Source organism: Babylonia areolata, chromosome 21 (genome assembly GCF_041734735.1).
Source record: "Babylonia areolata isolate BAREFJ2019XMU chromosome 21, ASM4173473v1, whole genome shotgun sequence".
In the NCBI taxonomy this organism is placed as follows: domain Eukaryota; kingdom Metazoa; phylum Mollusca; class Gastropoda; order Neogastropoda; family Buccinidae; genus Babylonia; species Babylonia areolata.
In genome coordinates, this window is record NC_134896.1 from 14,119,202 (window position 1) to 14,138,344 (window position 19,143).

Here is a 19,143-nt window from a genome sequence, read left to right on the forward strand (position 1 = left end):
ATTTTTGTTGTTGAAAATAGAACTTCTTTTGATTAGTATGGAAGTCACATTAACCACACACACACATCTGTCAATGTGCCTATTAATGGGACGTTATACATAAAGGCTGAAAACTAATTATTAGTAAGGGAGATAAATTTCTTATAACATTTCGCTCTTCCCGTTCACACACACACACACACACACACACACACACACACACACACACTCCAAGGCCTTTGGTGTAGTGGACAATTTGGTGCAGCGGTCCAGAATAAACCCTGTCCAGAATACATCCCGGTTCAAACGTCTTATACCCCACCCACCAACCGCGACCAAAAAACAATGTTTCTGATAGTTGGCTTATCTTGTGATACAATAATTTCTTTAATGGTATGAATACAGAAACAAAATAGTACTGATTTAACACACAGGCAGGGATGAATCATGTGGCTTTCACTATTAACTCAGTCATTTTTTGTTGCCCACTTCTCGCTTCTGGGTTTCATGTGGAAATTATACTTTTGCTGCCCTGCCTCCCCCACACTCCATTATTTTGTTCTGTCACACGGACAGTTTGATTGCAAGCAGTCCACAGGAAAAGTCAAAGAATATCAGAAAGAACACGTACAAGGCCATCACACCATCGATCGCCTCAAAGAAATAAAAGCAGAGAGAGGGAGTGGCCGTAAGTCTAGCATGAAAGGTACAGCAACGATGCTTTGCAAATCAAACAAATATCGGCATCATTTCCAAACCAACATTGCGCAAATTTCTTCAAAATGGAACAGAGTCTCTGTGGGCTTTTCCAAATACAATAGACTGAGCAACACACTAGACGCCACATTCTTGGCATCAGATATCTTTTCCCATCCCTCTTGCGGCCAATCAGTGGCAGCCTCTGTGCGTGTGTGTATGTGTGTGTTTGTGTGTATGTTTGGGTCTGTGTGTTTGTGTGCGTGTGTGCATGTGCGAGGGTGTAAGTGTACACAAGTGTCAGGAGAGTTCTGTGCACGTGCGTATGTGTGTGTGTGTGTGTGTGTGGGGGGGGGGGGGGGGGGGGGGCAATTTTAAACAACCCACTGGCTTGAGATTCTGCACATGCATAATGCAGTGAATAGATCCGACACATTTTAGGGGTTGTATGAAGTTTGACTGAAAATGTGTAACTAAAACAAATGTCATAACATTCAAGCTATAATTATATATTCTTTTCTTGTTACAGCTGTCAGATGTGCAAGTCCAAGAAGACATCACTGCTACTTCTGCATCAGCAGTGGAAACCAATGCTGCTGACAGCAAATTGAGTAATTTTACAAAATTTAACAAATTTGGAAGTGAAAATATGTAATGATCTGACAGCTTAACTTCCCCCTTTACACCAATCTGACACTGATGACACAGTGAAAGATGACTTATTATGGCCTTGAAGACTGTTTTGTCAAAATATTTAGACTGAAGGGGGGTTACAGTAGTGGGTGTCAATTTGTAGTGTGTGTGTGTGTGTGTGTGTGTGTGTGTGTGTGTGTGTGTGTAAGACAGTCAGATTATCATCTGTGTATGAAGATTTTTTTTTAAAGCTTTCTTCTTGGGAATTGTGGAGTTTGAATGCTCATGATATTTTTTTTTCATACTGATGTGAACAAATATTGCAACTGTTTACATACTGTTTATATTTATCTGATATAATGTTGATTTATATGCAATATTTTTTATGTAAATCACTTGTATACAAGAGATAATTTGATTTCAACAGCCAAAGCTTATACCCACTGCTTGCTAATGATATTGATCATATGGTGCATTTAAATAAGACTTCAGAAACTGTAGCTGTGATTTTTCTTCTTCTCTTTGAGGGAGAAAGGTGGGGGGTGGGGAGGGGTGCAGTGTGGTTCAAACCAGTTAAGATTCACTGCAGAGTTTTGTTTTTTTTTCTTTCTGATCATGGAAAAAAATAAAAACTTTGTGAATGTAGACACTGCACTTCAATACATATGTATATCACACACACACACACACACACACACACACATGCACAACATCCAAAACTAAATGGTGCTCACATCATAAATAACTCAAATTGTTTAGACAATTGTTCATTGTTTATCATTTAGGTATGAATGAATGATTAAAAAAAGAAGAAGAAGAAGAAGAAGAAGAAGAAGAAGAAAAAATATCTAATCAAAGTGGTTTTCTTCAAGTCTGTTTATGTTTGACTCAGACCTGTTTACACTGCATTTTGTAAACAGTCCAAATTTGATTGTACAGATTTGACAACAAGCAATAAGCAAATGAAGTATATCTATCTATCTATCTATCTATCTATCTATCTATATATATATATATATATATATATATATATATATATATCTTTACGATTAAAAAAATACAGGAAATAAAAGATGGGAGGTGGGGCATGCAAATGTAAATAAATGCAAATATTTACACAAAGAATTTACAGCACTACCAGTTTCTAAAACAAATGGCATCATAGAGAAAATTGGTTATGTATGTGTTAATCCTTTGGCCAGTTGTTAGATACAATGAAATTAACAGGTATCCATAAAAGAAATACATATTCTAACCTGGTGAAAGTACAGACATATCTATTTTGGGTAAACAGGCCAGCTGATTGTACCAGACTGGTGTGTCTGAATGTCTGGGAGTCTTGAGAAGACTTATCAATGCATGTCACTTGTAATGATGAATGAGTACTGTATCCCCACATGCATGCATGCTACACCATAAGATGAAATCACTCTTTACTTGCAGTTAATCATCAATGCAACTGTGATGAAACACCCGTGAATCAGTCTTGATGATGATTATCTTTAATCAAATTCCATGCACAGCTCCACCACTCTTCTCCCCACAATTTCCATGCTAAACTGCACCACTCATTTCCCCACAGATTTCCATGCTCAACTCCAACACTCTCCTCCCCACAATATGTATTAAAAAGTTTCTTTTTTTGTCTCCAGAAAAAATAATTTTTCGGCGGACAATCCGAAAACAGACAACGGCAACGAATCTAAATGCCGGAAAGTCTGTCAACTTCGGAGGATCCCGGACTGTCAGTTTGCTGTCGGGTTCCGTTATTTCTGGTGACACAACGAAGAGCGTGCTGCCTTCTCCCTGGAAGTGAAGAAGCACAGCATCAACAAAGTTTGGTCATAACCAGGCCTTCCGGAGTTCAAGTCATACCGTCGTCCCAAAGATCTTCCCACACACGTCTTCCCAGTCATCTCTCCAAAGCAGACACAGAGTGTGTCGAGTCTGCAGAGCAAACCGGAGATCACGGGGGACGTGCTGTTCCAGTCATTGTCAGTGACACAGACGGCAGGCTACCTCCTCCTGGGTCGGAAGGTGTCGACAGTCATTGCTGGATCATGACTGCTTCCCGTCTTGTCCACGGCGAGTAATCGTAATGGTAGATGCAAAGGATTTGTGTATATGTCCCATCTGTGAACTGTCACCACCCCAAACAATATTCGTGGACACGAGAACGGTTCAGCAGCTGTGAGGCCGTCGTTACCTCTGCAGCTTCTATGAAGAGCGTGTCACGGACTCAGAAGTGTGTGTGTGTGTGTGTGATGTTGAAATTACGAAAAGATTTGTGTATTTTAATTGCATGGTCGGATTCAGAAGTGTATGTGTGTGGGGGATGTTGAAATTACGAAAAAATTTGTGTATTTTAATTGCTTGTTTTTTTTTTAAATGTTTTTGAACAAGTTCATTTGTTTTTAAGGTTTAGTATAATGATTTTACTATGCTGTATCCTCACTTCTTTCTCTCCATCAAACACCAAATCGGAATGCCAGAAAGTCAGCCATCACTGTTGCTTCTGGAAATTGGTGGTCAATGTGCTGCCTACTATTACATCGTCAAGTGTTGCAACCCGCGTTAACACTATACCAAGTGAAATGAAAGAACAATGAGGATAGGTAAAGAAATTATCCCATTAAGAATAAAGAGTGTTAATTACCTTGTTACACAAGCTTCCCAGCTTAGAATGAGTGCTGCTTATTCTACCAATATAGAAAGCATACAGATATAACAAAATAATAACAGAGATAATAAATGATAAAAAAAAGAAAGAAAGTGCAAGGTATTTCGAAATAAATCCGGACAGTTTCAGTGTTTTTGATTATAATCTCCAGTCTTACCCTTCTGCACGCCTCTTCATTTGACAATATAAATGTGCAAACACAAATTAGCATATATTCAAGACTGGCATAGCCTTTTAATCCTGAATATTTACACATAATATACGTACAATTAGAACAAAAATTATGGCTTCCTCGATGTTTTTTTTTTTTAATTTTTTTTTTTTTTTACTCAGTCGAAATGAGAACAAAATAGCTGTGTTAAATCATTAACAAATAATAAAGAGTGGTAACTCTTTTCATACACAAGGTACACAACTTCAAACTTCAAAGAACAAGCATGAGCAGCAATGACTCCACACACACACACACACACACACACCGTCACACACACACACACCGTCTCTCTCTCTCTCTCTCTCTCTCTCTCTCACACACACACACACACACACACTGCGTAAAGATAGCTTTCAGACGAGGGCGGGGCTTTAAGACCTCGCGCGGCTGACTTTCCTCCACGCTTCCCCTCCCCAAAGCAGCGCGGAGAGAGAAAGCCGAACAAAGGCATTTATATTCCAGCTCTCACGTGGAAACTTGCCCAACCACCATCATGTTTTCGTTCGGGGGCGGAGCTTGAAGGCCTCACGCGGTCAACACTTAACTCAACTTCTGTGCTCTCTTCCACGCCCCTTTCTCTCTGTAGCTTCCGTACTCTCCCCCACGCCCCTTTCTCTCTGTACTCAGCTTCCGTGCTCTCCCCCACGCCCCTTTCTCTCTGTAGCTTCCGTGCTCTCCCCCACGCCCCTTTCTCTCTGTAGCTTCCGTGCTCTCCCCCACGCCCCTTTCTCTCTGTGCTCAGCTTCCGTGCTCTCCCCCACGCCCCTTTCTCTCTGTAGCTTCCATGCTCTCCCCCACGCCCCTTTCTCTCTGTGCTGAGTTTCCATGCTCTCCCCCACGCCCCTTTCTCTCTGTAGCTTCCATGCTCTCCCCCACGCCCCTTTCTCTCTGTGCTGAGTTTCCATGCTCTCCCCCACGCCCCTTTCTCTCTGTGCTGAGTTTCCGTGCTCTCCCCCACGCCCCTTTCTCTCTGTGCTGAGTTTCCATGCTCTCCCCCACGCCCCTTTCTCTTTGTGCTGAGTTTCCGTGCTCTCCCCCACGCCCCTTTCTCTCTGTAGCTTCCATGCTCTCCCCCACGCCCCTTTCTCTGTGTGCTGAGTTTCCATGCTCTCCCCACGCCCCTTTCTCTCTATAGCTTCCGTGCTCTCTTCCACGCCCCTTTCTCTCTGTGCTCAGCTTCCGTGCTCTCCCCCACGCCCCTTTCTCTCTGTAGCTTCCATGCTCTCCCCCACGCCCCTTTCTCTCTGTGCTGAGTTTCCGTGCTCTCCCCCACGCCCCTTTCTCTCTGTGCTGAGTTTCCGTGCTCTCCCCCACGCCCCTTTCTCTCTGTGCTGAGTTTCCGTGCTCTCCCCCACGCCCCTTTCTCTCTGTGTTGAGTTTCCGTGCTCTCCCCCACGCCCCTTTCTCTCTGTGCTGTGCTTCCGTGCTCTCCCCCACGCCCCTTTCTCTTTGTGCTGAGTTTCCGTGCTCTCCCCCACGCCCCTTTCTCTCTGTGCTGTGCTTCCGTGCTCTCCCCCACGCCCCTTTCTCTTTGTGCTGAGCTTCCGTGCTCTCCCCCACGCCCCTTTCTCTCTGTAGCTTCCGTGCTCTCTTCCACGCCCCTTTCTCTCTGTGCTGAGTTTCCATGCTCTCCCCACGCCCCTTTCTCTCTGTAGCTTCCGTGCTCTCCCCCACGCCCCTTTCTCTCTGTGCTCAACTTCCGTGCTCTCCCCCACGTCCCTTTCTCTCTGTGCTCAGCTTCCGTGCTCTCTTCCACGCCCCTTTCTCTCTGTACTCAGCTTCCGTGCTCTCCCCCACGCCCCTTTCTCTCTGTGCTCAGCTTCCGTGCTCTCTTCCACGCCCCTTTCTCTCTGTGCTGTGCTTCCGTGCTCTCCCCCACGCCCCTTTCTCTCTGTGCTGTGCTTCCGTGCTCTCCCCCACGCCCCTTTCTCTCTGTGCTCAACTTCGCTCTCCCCACTGGTCAGCGGCCGTCATGTTAAGTTTTACGACTTATTGGCATTGCGCCAAGGTGTTCCGGAAGGATGTCCGATGGTAGTCTTTCCAGGTTTCAAGGGAGTAGTCATGTGCCTTGCAAGGTGTTCTCCGCGGTAATCTGTTTGGAAATCGATCGTGTGCCTTTTGTTCTCCAACCATTCTCCACTTACTGGTCAGGTCAGGGGCATAGCCCTTGCTACTGGTACCATGTAACCCAGTACTACCTGCCACATGTGAAGTCTCCCAACGAAGGACCAGGTGGAGGAGGAAACATTTAACAACGGCTGTGAAGGCGGAAGAGAGTGACCAAAGGGCAGGAGGAGCTCTTATCCTTGGCTGGAAGTCCTCATAGGAGACGGAGCTCCGAAGAAAAAATCTGCACCTGCCGAGGCCGTCTTACACGTGGCAGTATCTGCACCTGTGGGACTGTGAGCGTCGGTAGGCGAGAAAGTGGGGAAGGGACTGCGCAACTCCTCTTCACTTAAAAAAAGTCACCTGTTCTGGTCAGGCAACCAGGCCAATGTCGGAACGACGAGCTAGCCCTTCAACACCCAGCTTCCCCAAGCCCTGCGGCGATGGAGAAGTGGTAACGGGGACAGGCAGAGGATGCTGCTGGCAGTTCTTAGTCATGACTCTGCACGCAGGTGGCTGTGGGGTGATGGTCGTCCGCCGTAGACTGGGGCAGATGCAGCGCCCGTATCCTCCCACAGTGTCAGAGCAGCCCTTTTTAGGGACAGCAATGCGCTCCCCACATAGGGAAGGGGAGATATAAGGATCCCTAAACAAAGCCTGCCTCGCCTAGTACCTAGTAGGAAACCGCACCAACTTGGACATCCAACACTAGTGGTCGAAAACAACAGAAGAAAAGAACCAGGAGTCATGCCCTGACTCTGGGTGCCTGGACAGAGACGACAGACCAGAAAGACTCACAGCGCTCATTGCTAGAATGCTTGATCGCTACCAAGTGGACATAGCAGCCAGGTTTGCCGGTGAAACCCAGCTGGAGGAAGTTGGAGGGGGCTACACCTTCTATTGCACTGGGAAGCCAGATAGCACCCCAAGAACCTCAGGCGTGGGCTTTGCCATACGAACCAAACTTGTACGACAGCTTTCCACATGGGATAAACGATTGGCTGATGACCCTTCTTTTTGTCTGTATTTTTCGGATGTGATTAAAAATCCTTTGACACAGTTATTTTTTCTGTCTGCTTTTGTAGATATATTTCCTGATGGTATCATCTTTTCAACTTTTCTTTTCATCGCAGCCTCAAGATGGTGGACGTGCTCCTGGAGGCATCAAATATAATACCAAACTCATGTATGAATAGCTAGCTGTGAAAATACCAATTTTGCAATTTTTTTTCTCCAAAAGTTGCACCAAAACATATTCCAAATACAAATTTCATCCCAGAAATGATAAGCTTGCACAATAATTTGTATTTGTGTGTGCATGAATTTCAGTGAATATGTTCTAGAACCAACCAACAAACAGATAAAATAAGTAAAGATTCTCCTGGCATTGGAATCAGTGACTGTTTATTTGAATTTTTCCACCATTATTCACAAGCAGTGATAACTGAGTATCAAAAATACAGCTATAAATATGACAGTTGTATGAAACGTAACCCAGGAACCAGAGGGAAAACTCCTCACATGTGGTGATAAACATAAAGAATAGAACAGCTCACAACAAAAAGGACAGGTTTTGTTTGTTTTATTATTTTTTTAAAGTAAATTAAATAAACTGATAAAGTAAATTCAAGAAACATTCAATGGTTTAACTGAACCACAAAAGTACACAAAGCTGCTGGAGGAAAAAAACAGGAGCTTGAACTGAAAAACAACAAGTAATCACACGTAATGGCGAAAACACAAGACACCCCTTCACAGGCATAAATGAATGGTAAAAATTTGGGCAACTGATGTTTAGGCCAGATAACTACATTTGTTTATAATAGTCAGATAACTATATTCATTTATCAACACCTTAAACACTGGACAAAAATAATGGTATTTGATGAATTTCCTTGGAAATCTCTTTGGTTTTTTTTTTTTTTCCATTCTCTGTGCAGTCAGAGAGCTGCATGCTACATCAAGCAAGTAAGAACAGTACAAACCAGTACTAAAGACAAGTTATGAAAAAAGAGTAAAGGAAAAAGGAAATACAAAGCAACTACAAACCTGAAATGCACAAAAATGTAGGGAAAATAAAATCTTCCTACAGGTATGCGTGCGCGCGCGCGCGCACACACACACACACACACAATGGAAATAAATTGTTGTTGAAACAAAACAAACAATGTGATTGCAGCTGTTGACATTTTCAACATTTCATGACTTTTACACACATACACAAACACAAGATCATAAATCATTTCTTGTCAGATTAAATGCAATACACACACACACATGATATCGAATTGTTGAAACAAAACAAATACAATCACTGCAGCTGTTGACACACATACACAATAAGCCATATAATTTGAGCACACACATTAAACATAATTTTAATCACTGCATAAGTGGTTGCAGTGTTGCACTTTAATCTCCCATATCAACATTATCTTTAAACATGCTTGTGCCTTAACCTCTTCATAAACGCAAGCAAAAGATAAAAAATCAATATGCATGTTAAAGATCCCACAATCTACTTCAGTGCTAACTAGGATACGTAACACATCCAGCATATATCCATCTCCAAAAGTAGAGTCTGGCTGCTGATATTGCAGGGTGATATAATAATACAAGTTAACGCCCACTCAAAGAAATGCGTGAATGTGCAAACTGCAGTCAATAAATGCAGAACAGCATGGACCAATCAACAGCATTATGAAAGATTTTACGTCATTCACATAAGAATGGAAGACTTCACATTTAAACATACAGACTGAGATTCAGTTCGTTCCTGACAAAGTCTTACACACGACAGATTGATCTTTTTTGTTCTGATTAAAAAAAAAAAAAAATCCTTCTGTTTGCATTTCTGGTTTAATTTCTTTACTGAGCGTAAAATTTAGTGTCATGGTCTTGCAAGGAAATATATGTAACTTCAGATATGTTTTTTGCATCTTCTTTTGCAATTAAATGTTGGGTAAAGACGTGGGCAAAGACTAGCTCTTGGATACCCAAGATACACCAAAACATACCATTGTGAGGCATTAACTCATTCAACACCAGGGAGTTTACTGCCTTGGCAGGCTTTCCTGTCATACTGATGCATCAAAACACAGAAAATACATGGAAATCAACCGTTTTTTGCTCTTGATTGACAGGTGTGAACAGTCGGAAATCTGTGGAAGTTACGAGGTGTATTCAAAAAGTATCCGACCTTAATTTTTCATACGTAAACAAATGAAGCTATGGAGGCGTGGGTTAGTGCATGTATGTAGGCGACCCAAATGCCAATACATGAATTTTTTTCCCGCCTGCAGAAGCTGTCAGTCAACGGCAGACCGCCGATGAGTGAGGAAGTGTAAGCGAGTGCTGTTGGATTTTCGTTTTTGACAAAATGACTGAAAAATTTGAAAAATGCCACTGCATCAAATTTGGTGTCAAGCTTGGCGGTTCCCAAGTGGAAATGATCCGCAAGATTCAACAGGCCTTCGGGGACGAAACAATGGGCAGCACACAGATAAAGAAGTGGTACAACTGCTTCAATGATGGCCGCACATCAGTGGAGAGTGAAGCACGTTCTGAGATTGTCATTCACCAGTTGAGGACCCAAAGTGATACACACCTGTGCTTCGTCAGGCTCCCTACTCTCCCGACATGGCTCCGTGTGACTTCTGGCTGTTCCCACAGCTGAAAATGCCCCTGAAAGGGACCAGATTTCAGTCCAGAGAAGACATCATGCACTGATGCAGAATGCGACGGACCAGCTGCTCGCCATCCCAGAAGAGGCGTTCCAGCGCTGCTTCCGACAGTGGCAGAACCGTTGGGAGAAGTGTGTGGCAGCCCAAGGGGACTACTTTGAAGAAGATAAGTGTACGTTAATTGTATCTGGATACGATTAAGTGAAGTCCAGCATTTTCTGAAAAATATTCGGGAAATTCAGCACAAGCCAGCGTTTTAAGGAAGACACATGGCAAGAACAAATTAAAAACATGTATGGAAGTTTTTTTTCAATGTGGCAAATTTGACAACTGCAAAGTGACAATTGGGCTATTTATCCCCTTGATTCTGATATACATAGATTCTGATTGACATATAGACATACATACGTGCGGACACACATAGGCATCAGAGAATGCTGGACTGCATTTAACTGTATTCTCTTGATTCTGATTTACATAGATTCTGATTAATTTTACATGCAAAATATATATGTACAAACATGTGCATACATGCTTGAATAAACATGTGTGCTCACACCATCATGATGCAAAGTATCAGTTTACTTGCATAATAACTATCTTTCTCTCTTCCAAAAGAAGGAAGAAGCAAAAATCAAAATCAAAATTAAGATTGCACATATCGGTACCTTCAACACCAATGAATGCAAAAGATTGCACTCTGTGAAATTTGTATCATCTGTATATCAAAAAAGTGGAGACTGGGAAGAACTTTTTGTAAAAACGGAACAGAGGTATTGACAAACATTTGCACATTTATACCACACAATTCGTTTTGTGTGTTTTATGTACACACATATACATACAGTGGGACAAAAGAGAAAAAAAACTGTAACAGGTACAAATCATAAAGGACCAGCCCCTGTGACAAGGTGGTTATCATCATGGACTCATGGCTGCACATGGCATAATGTTGCTGGAGGTTGGATTCCATGTCACTGTGAGATATTTTGGCTCCAATATGGTACAGCTTCTCCCCTAAGCTGAGTGTCCTATGGGTTTCAAATGAAAGAACAAAAAGACTTGGATCACACAACTGAATCTCAACCTTTTCAATAATGCATTTTTGAGACTGATGCTCAAATTATCTGATCACCACTTCCGATATTTGTATCTTTCAGGCGTGGTTGAAGCCATGATATTACAATTTTACCTGTAAACAAGAAACAGTATAGTCTTGTCACAAAAGTCTCCAACTAAAATGGCTCTCCACATCATCAACAAGAAATTATGTCAGATTCTGTGATTTCATTAAATCTGAAATATCATAAATACATTAAACAAAAAGACTGAGCACACTGAAAAGTGGTGAAGACACATCAAAACAAAAAGACAAGGAAAAAACAGTGTCCAATGCCCTGAACATATGCTTTCCAAAAATCACGAATCCAAAGGACAAATAATGTCACCAGCCCTCAAAACAATCACTTCATACCTATTCCTGAACTACATATCAAACTATTTCTCATGTTTCTCTCTCATTCACTAGCTTCTTGACCAGTCATTCAGAATCAGATCGTCTTCCTTGTCACCAATAACATCACTAAATCTGAAAGACTAAATCAGGTAGAGCCACAGGCTATGTCTTTGTTCCAACATAATCCCAACTTTTCATGGTTTTAATGCACAGAAGACAGGCCAGTCCCGTGTGTTCAGGGTCCACATTGATACTTTGGATTATGCCATCCTCCACCACCAAAGAGTATCTGTAAAAACAAAGATGCTGTCAGTTTCACTTTCAAGGAGTTGTTAAAGCATACAGACTGATCCATGTAGGCTACACAACATCTACGTAAACAAATTTCCAAAAAGAGACAAAGAAAAAGAAGATGTCTGATGAACACAATGCACTGGTCAGGCCATGAGACCCTACCCTAGATTTGTGTAAAACATTAACAGTTAACGGCATCTGCAGTTCAAGAATGATAATATTAAATGACATGTTGCTGACAGCTATACTTCTTCAGTTTACTCACAACTGTTTTGGACTGTGAAGTTGTATTCTTAAGTTTTAGGAGATAAGAAATAAAAATGTAACAGTAACTTGAGAAAACATTTTGCCTTAGAAGAACTTTATCATTTTTTTGTGCCATTCCCAAAGAAGTGTATTATCATTAAAATGTGTGGAAAGAACTGATTGTTTCCCTATCTTTAAGCAAAATTTTCTGCAAACAAAGTATTTCTAGAGAAAAGGAATTTGTTAAAGTTTACCACGGACACACATATACATACACATGTTAGCCAAAAATAACATGCATATAACAATTTTCAGTTCCACTTACTTTTGTGAACGATTTGTGCCCAGTAATTTCTTGCACTCTATCTCCATGCCCATAGCTCTTGTAAACTCCCCTCTGGGATCCGCCAACATGCGAATCTGAATTAAAAAAAAAAAAGCAAAAAAACCCAACAAAACAATGTAATAACCAGACATATAAGAGAAGGCTTGAAGGCTTGGAGCCAGAGCCATATATATATATATATATATATATATATAGCTTAAAATTTGAACACAGCTTTGCCAGGAAGCATATGTTGAGCATACATTCCATAACATATAAAATGAGGAAGTAGGCTGACTTGTGCGACTGGTTCACACCACACAGCTACTGAAGCCAGAGAGGTCAAGACAGACTGATGGGAGAGTATGCGTGATGACGATGATTACTGCATGTGACAACTGACCAATGAAAACTGTTCAGCTCAAGAGTTCGACCTTTATCTCAGAGAAATGTATTTGTGATTGGTCAAATTCCTGAAAACTTCAACCCCAGCTACATGAGAAAACAACACCAGAATGTAGACCTCCCTGTGAGTTTTATCACATGGATCTGCAGTGCCACAGTGGGTCATCAGCTGACTCGAAACTTCAAGCTGAACCCATCTTGGGTGCTGGGGAGCACATAAGCATGATGGAGTAAGAGAACAAATCTTGTCAAATGAGGACATTACTTGGTCATTTTGCATTCATATATCAGATAATGTTAAAATGCATGAAGCATCACTGGTAGAGAAGTGAAAGCTAGTGATCAAACGACAACGATAATGAAGATAATATTATAAACAACAATAATAGTAAAATGTAAGACAGTTCCTTTCCATGCTCAATTAATGTCCTGTGTCACATCAGATATGATTACCTGTTCAGTGCATGAGAATACTGAGTAAAAAAAAGAAAAGAAAAGAAAAGAAAAAAAGTGCTCTCCCCTTGCCAGGGAATGGTTGCTGTCAGTTTTATCACTGTCACTGTCATCTCCTTCATGTTCTAATGAATCATCAGAAAACAGAGATCCATCTCCATCATGAAACCTACCCATAATCATTTGCACAACCAGCAAGGTTGTATAAGTCCGCTGACTGGGACCACTGTCTCTGCTTGACAAAGTTGTGACACCTTTTCAGCAAGTGAGGCAAATTTTCTTTCATGTGCCTTCCACATGGTGCAAATAGCGATTCATTATAAAGTAGAAAGGGTCTTCCTCCTGATGTATGCTCATTTAAATAGTATTGTTATACCACAGATACATCAAGCTAACTGTTCTTTTTTGTATGTGAACCATACTCGGATGAAGGAAAAATTGGAACAGATGTGGGACGTAAGTGGATTGCTTTGTGGCACTGGAGAAGCACTTTGTACTGTCAGCTGATGGCTTATAGGCACAGAACGGTTTGAAGTTTTTAAGCCACTGAGCTGACCACATGTCTGGTTTGAAATAAAACCAAATGACATTTTAGGTGTGTGCATCTAATCTAGCAGGCTATTTTGTATTTTACCCACAGGATGGTGAAGGTAATAAATCTGCCTAACTGTTGTGCAGTGAGCAATATCCATGCAAAGATGCACATAAGCATACCTTTCCGTCCGCCTTTGTGAACTTGGCCCATGCGCTCATGACAAAAGGGTCATTGACAGAAATACAGCTCATCATGTAGCCTTCCTCCTGCACACATTAAATACACATTAAAGGTGCTGGTGTGTAATTTCTTCTTTTTATTCTCATTCACCATTTACACTTGAAGATTACAATTCCCACAACTACTACTACTACCACTATCGACAAACTGATTGGCTGATCCATGTTTCCTGAATTGTCAATCAATATTGCTTCAGTCTTTACTGTCATTAAGTTGTGATCAGTTTTGAAACATCCAAAATGTAACATCAAAGATGTAAGATTCCATCACATAGAGAAGTGGTTGGTTATCAGTGGAGTGAGATGAGTTGTAAAGCTGTGTATCATCAGCAAATTCAGTGTTTAGTGTAGTGGGTGTTGGAAGTTACGTGTTTCCAAAAATTACAATGCCGATAAGAACAAACCAGATTATGCTAGTAATAGATAAAACCATTATTAGTTTTCATAATACCAAGAAAGAAAATCAACCACTCCATAGACAAACAAACAAACAAAAAACATACAAAGATTACAGACCATCTAGAAAAGCTAATAAGGTCAACATCAAAACCAAAGACGCTTAACAGTGGAACAATTACAATGAAACCAGCACTGCAAATTGTTGTTGATAAATATTAAAATAAGCTCTATTCCAACAACAATAAAAAAAAATCTTGTATCACCCTTCTAAAAAGAAATGGGTAAAACTTGTATGTAGATTTTAAATATGACTGAAAACTATAGACACCTGTATAGATATGGTCACATACACACATCCACTCACCTTAAACTTTTCATATAGTTCCAGGAAGTCTGGTATATGAGCCTGGAACAAATAACTGCATCTGCAATATCTGCCAGTCTCTTTTTAATGAACTGATAAATCTAAACACACTAGATCACGTCCACATGGAACACAAAATATCAATAATGATAATGTGATATCAACATCAGTTCACACATCAGAAGAGACCCCTGTGTATTTGTTCGATCAATATCTGGAAGTGTTCCCTCACAGCTCTAAATACTGAAAGTCTTGGTCAACAACCAGCTTCATCTTATGAAGTAACTTGGTTAGTCTCGCTTTGTTGTATTCAATTCTCATGATTGAGAATCTGCCTACATTACAGGTCTTAAGACTACATAAATTCTACATGGGTATGCAATACAAATGGAAGAAAAACAGGATAATCCTTTTCACACCTATGCACATGTATACATCCACACACAAACTGACACACATAGTGACACACACAAACAAACATACATGCACACACACTCACACACCAAAACAATACTTGCAAACATGACCACACACGCAGACACAGACACACACACAATAGCCTTTGCATGTTTGATATCACTTGAAAGTGAAAAGAAGTTACACTGAAACCCTTGTGAACACACACACACATACATGTGCAGACACACACACACACACCACACATACACACAAACACAGTTCTCTCACTTCATTCAAAGAATTCAAGACAAATACATACATTGGTACAACCAGGACTGAAGGCTGCCATGACAGCAAAAATGATGCCCCTTTTGCCTTTGTACAACTCCCTTGCTGAAATGGCATTGTCTGGGGATGTTTCATACAGCAACACATCAGGCAGTTGATCACCAACCTGTCAACAACAACAACAACAAAAAACATCAGGTAAGGAATCAAAATCTGTCTACAATGTCAAATATGTGGCAAGAAATCATGAATCTACATTTTATTGTCAATGAAGTAAAAGTCTAGAACATTAGGTTCATCAACGTGTACTTGGAAACTGGTGAATTATCAGGGAACAGCAAACAGATCATCAACCTCTAAATCAACACCAGTCAATGGATCACTTATCTGTAATCTGTACAAAAACAACTTGCAAGCAGCAGCAGAGGTTCTATATATCTAATCTGCTTACCAATAACCATGGCAAAGTGATTTGTGTCTCAGACTGATACCTGGGACGATACTGGTTTGAACTCAGAGCCACATCACTGTGGCTTTCAACTTTTGCAATGGCATTTTTGCAATCTCCCATCCAGAGTTGAGTGTGCTGTGGTCTAAAATGGGAAGACTAGGACCACACAGACAAATGCATCCACTTCATGAAATGTGTTTTTTGGGAGCGTTGCTGATGTTTTCTAACAATATATCAGGCCTAGCTGCATCTCTGTAGATCAAACCAACATGGATCTTGTTACTGTCACCATCTTTAACCTCATTAAACATAATAAAAATAATGCTGAAAATTTGTCCCAGACACTGACCATTTTTTGCCATGCTATCATTGTGACTTTCAGCTTCCCCTCTATATCTTTTACTTAAGTTTTATATATATCTTCTCCGTGTCATCAGATTTATGGGGATTTTTGGTGGTTGGATACAGTGGTAGTCTCCAATCAGGACAAGGTGGAATGTGTTCTCCGGGACACATTCACTCAGTCTGGCTCTGAGACTGAGCAATTATTGTGGTTAGTATGAGGCTTTGACACCAGCTGCATCACTGGGACCCGTCAACATCCCTATAGTGACTCAACAGTGGCACAGGGTCTCTTCTGGAGAGTGGTTTCATGAAGGACTATGCTAGTGCTGGGAATTCAAAATAATTTAGTCTTGCTGCGGTTATGTTGGTGGAAATCTGGATGAGAGGTGTGAGGGTTATGCCACTGAAAGTTTCAGTTTCAGTTTCAGTAGCTCAAGGAGGCGTCACTGCGTTCGGACAAATCCATATACGCTACACCACATCTGCCAAGCAGATGCCTGACCAGCAGCGTAACCCAACGCGCTTAGTCAGGCCTTGAGAAAAAAAAAAGAAAAAAAAAAGAAAAAAAGATAAGCTTACATAAATAAATAAATAATAATTATGATATAAAAAAGGTAGTAGTAATGAAAATAATAATAATAATAATAATAATAATAATAATAATAATAATAAACAAGTAATTAAATAAATAAGACAACAATGATGATAAATAAGCAAATAAATATAAAACATGAAGACACACATTCACACATACACCCACACATGCATAACAGATATGCCCCAAAAACGCAGTTTCACAGATATGAAAGCACAGTCAAATACATATAAATGTACATGAGCTCCAACACACACACACACACACACACACACCACGCATTACCCTGCCACTGAAATGGCATGGAAGATTGCACACACACACACACACACAAAAAATTCAGATCTTTAACCAAAGCACTATGTGTACATGGAACATGAAATTTCAAACAGTTTAAAAAAACAAACAAACAAACCAAAAAAACAAACAAACAAACCCACCTTTGTCATAATACTAATATAATCTTATCACTTGAATAATACAATAATATACACAATAAGGAATCCTATATAATCTAATCATTTGAACTATACAATCATCTACACAATAAGCACTCAATCCTTCTGGACATTCTGGCAGTAAACCAACACCAGTGACCACCTTTAGAAGGTCTCAGTTTTTCAATCATAACAGGACATACTTTGTCAAATGATCCAATGATGTAACCTTAAACAATGAAATATTAATAGTAATCCCAATAAAATAAGTAAGCCAATGTGGTTTTCATCTGACTTCCTCCTGTTCTTTCGCTGCTAATCTTGTCCAAAGTATGCACAAAGTAAGTGTTTGTGCAGTTTGAATTCAAGTCTAAAACTGCAACTCACAAACAGTTTTATGCACATACCTATGCAAATAGCATGGTGCATGCTTCATGCTTACTCTCTCTCTCTCTCACAGACTGATAGAGGCGCACGCTCACACAGACACACACACAAACGCATGCGTGCTGTGGAATATCTTCAAATGAGTGGGTAGACCAAGCAGCTAGAAGAGCAGCACGTAATTTCGAAGGTGCAGTACAACTTGACATCCAGTTAGATCTGCATGAATGCATTAGTTGTATAGAAAATGTATCTAGAAATCGATTTAAGAAATTACTTATAGATTCAAATAATCAATATTACCACTGTTGTATAAACACAAAGAATGCATCTAATCCCAAACATTTTCTAAATTTGACACCAGCAGCACATTCAAGACAAATTACAAGTCTAATGTACAGAATTTGTTTAAATGCCTTTCGTACAAAATTTTCCAAAAATATAAAATGTATATGCGGTAAGCAAATAACTGTAAGCCACCTACTCGTTCATTGTCCGAGCATAAGACAGTTAATTCCAAAAGATGTAATTGATGACTTTTCTTCCAATATTTCATTAGCCACTGAAAAGATTTTGAATGATTATTCATTGCTTAGAATGTTTTCAGAAATTTTAAACTCCAGTCCAGTTGGTATCCTCCTTTGGTGTATTACAATTAATGTTGTTATTTATATTTACACTGTTGTAGGTTAATACTTGTTGATATGCATATACGCCCCCCCCCCCCCCCCCCCCCCCCCCCGCCCCCCATGACATCTCATTCAATACACACCACAATCTCTTTAGACTTTTTCTTATAATAATCTACCTTTCCTCTGATACATAACATGAACACTTTTTTACACTAATATTCACATGCACTCCCTTTCCTTTATCCACTACTTGACTCCTTTCCGTCTAAAAACACTTATAGTGAATAGACGTTAAACTGAAGATAAATGCGCGCGTGCATATTTACAGAAATACAAATTATCATTTGCTTTTATCATGTCAGTTGGTTAGAGTTAAGTGCAGTGAGCTGTGTGTCATCAGTCATAAGTAACTCATTACCTGCAATCATATAGATAACCATGGTCACACATCCCTGATTAGAGATGTATGCATTTATGCAATTACGCATCATGTCGGTGAGACCTATTACTTTCCCTTTGAGATATCCCCGTTTAAACACATGGCATGCTCAAGAGACAAAGGCAATTTTAGGAGGTGCATTTACAGATTAACAGCCTCACCTTGAAACACCGTTTTGCCGACACAAGTACAGGAAAAATACGCTGTGACAGAGCAACTGTTGTCAACGCTCGGCAACTTCTCAAGATCGTCGCCATCGTGAATCAAACTACTGTCTTTTTGTAGCACTGGCACCAAAACACGTTATTGGACAATCGAATGGATGGACGTAGATGCAGGCGCTTTGACCGTGCCGACGGTGGAAGTTCTGGATCGGATACACTGCTTGTGAGAACGCATGCAACTACGTTATATATGTATTTAAAAAACTGTATTAAAAAAAATATATATATAAATGAGAAGAAGA

At 40.5% G+C, this 19,143-nt stretch overlaps 1 protein-coding gene across 1 annotated transcript; it reads right to left on the reverse strand.

Moving 5' to 3' along the window:
• Positions 1–7,695: 7,695 nt before the first annotated feature.
• LOC143295974 (peroxiredoxin-5, mitochondrial-like) lies at positions 7,696–18,956 on the reverse strand. Its single transcript, XM_076607683.1, has 6 exons — positions 18,839–18,956; positions 15,426–15,560; positions 14,708–14,749; positions 13,885–13,971; positions 12,313–12,407; positions 7,696–11,736 (listed from the first exon to the last, which is right to left on the reverse strand). Exons 1-6 carry the CDS (start codon positions 18,932–18,934, stop codon positions 11,610–11,612), a joined length of 582 nt encoding a protein of 193 aa, XP_076463798.1. The 5' UTR covers positions 18,935–18,956; the 3' UTR covers positions 7,696–11,609.
• Between the last annotated feature and the right edge of the window lie 187 nt (positions 18,957–19,143).

What these genes read in the sequence shown, in the direction of transcription:
- LOC143295974 (XM_076607683.1), bottom strand. Translation starts at nt 18,934, where the DNA reads ATGGCGACGATCTTGAGAAGTTGCCGAGCGTTGACAACAGTTGCTCTG. An exon ending in CGGCAAAACGGTGTTTCAAG is followed by an intron (nt 15,561 to 18,838) that starts GTGAGGCTGTTA and finishes TGTTGTTGACAG; the next exon opens with GTTGGTGATCAACTGCCTGA. An exon ending in AACTATATGAAAAGTTTAAG is followed by an intron (nt 13,972 to 14,707) that starts GTGAGTGGATGT and finishes TAATGTGTGCAG; the next exon opens with GAGGAAGGCTACATGATGAG.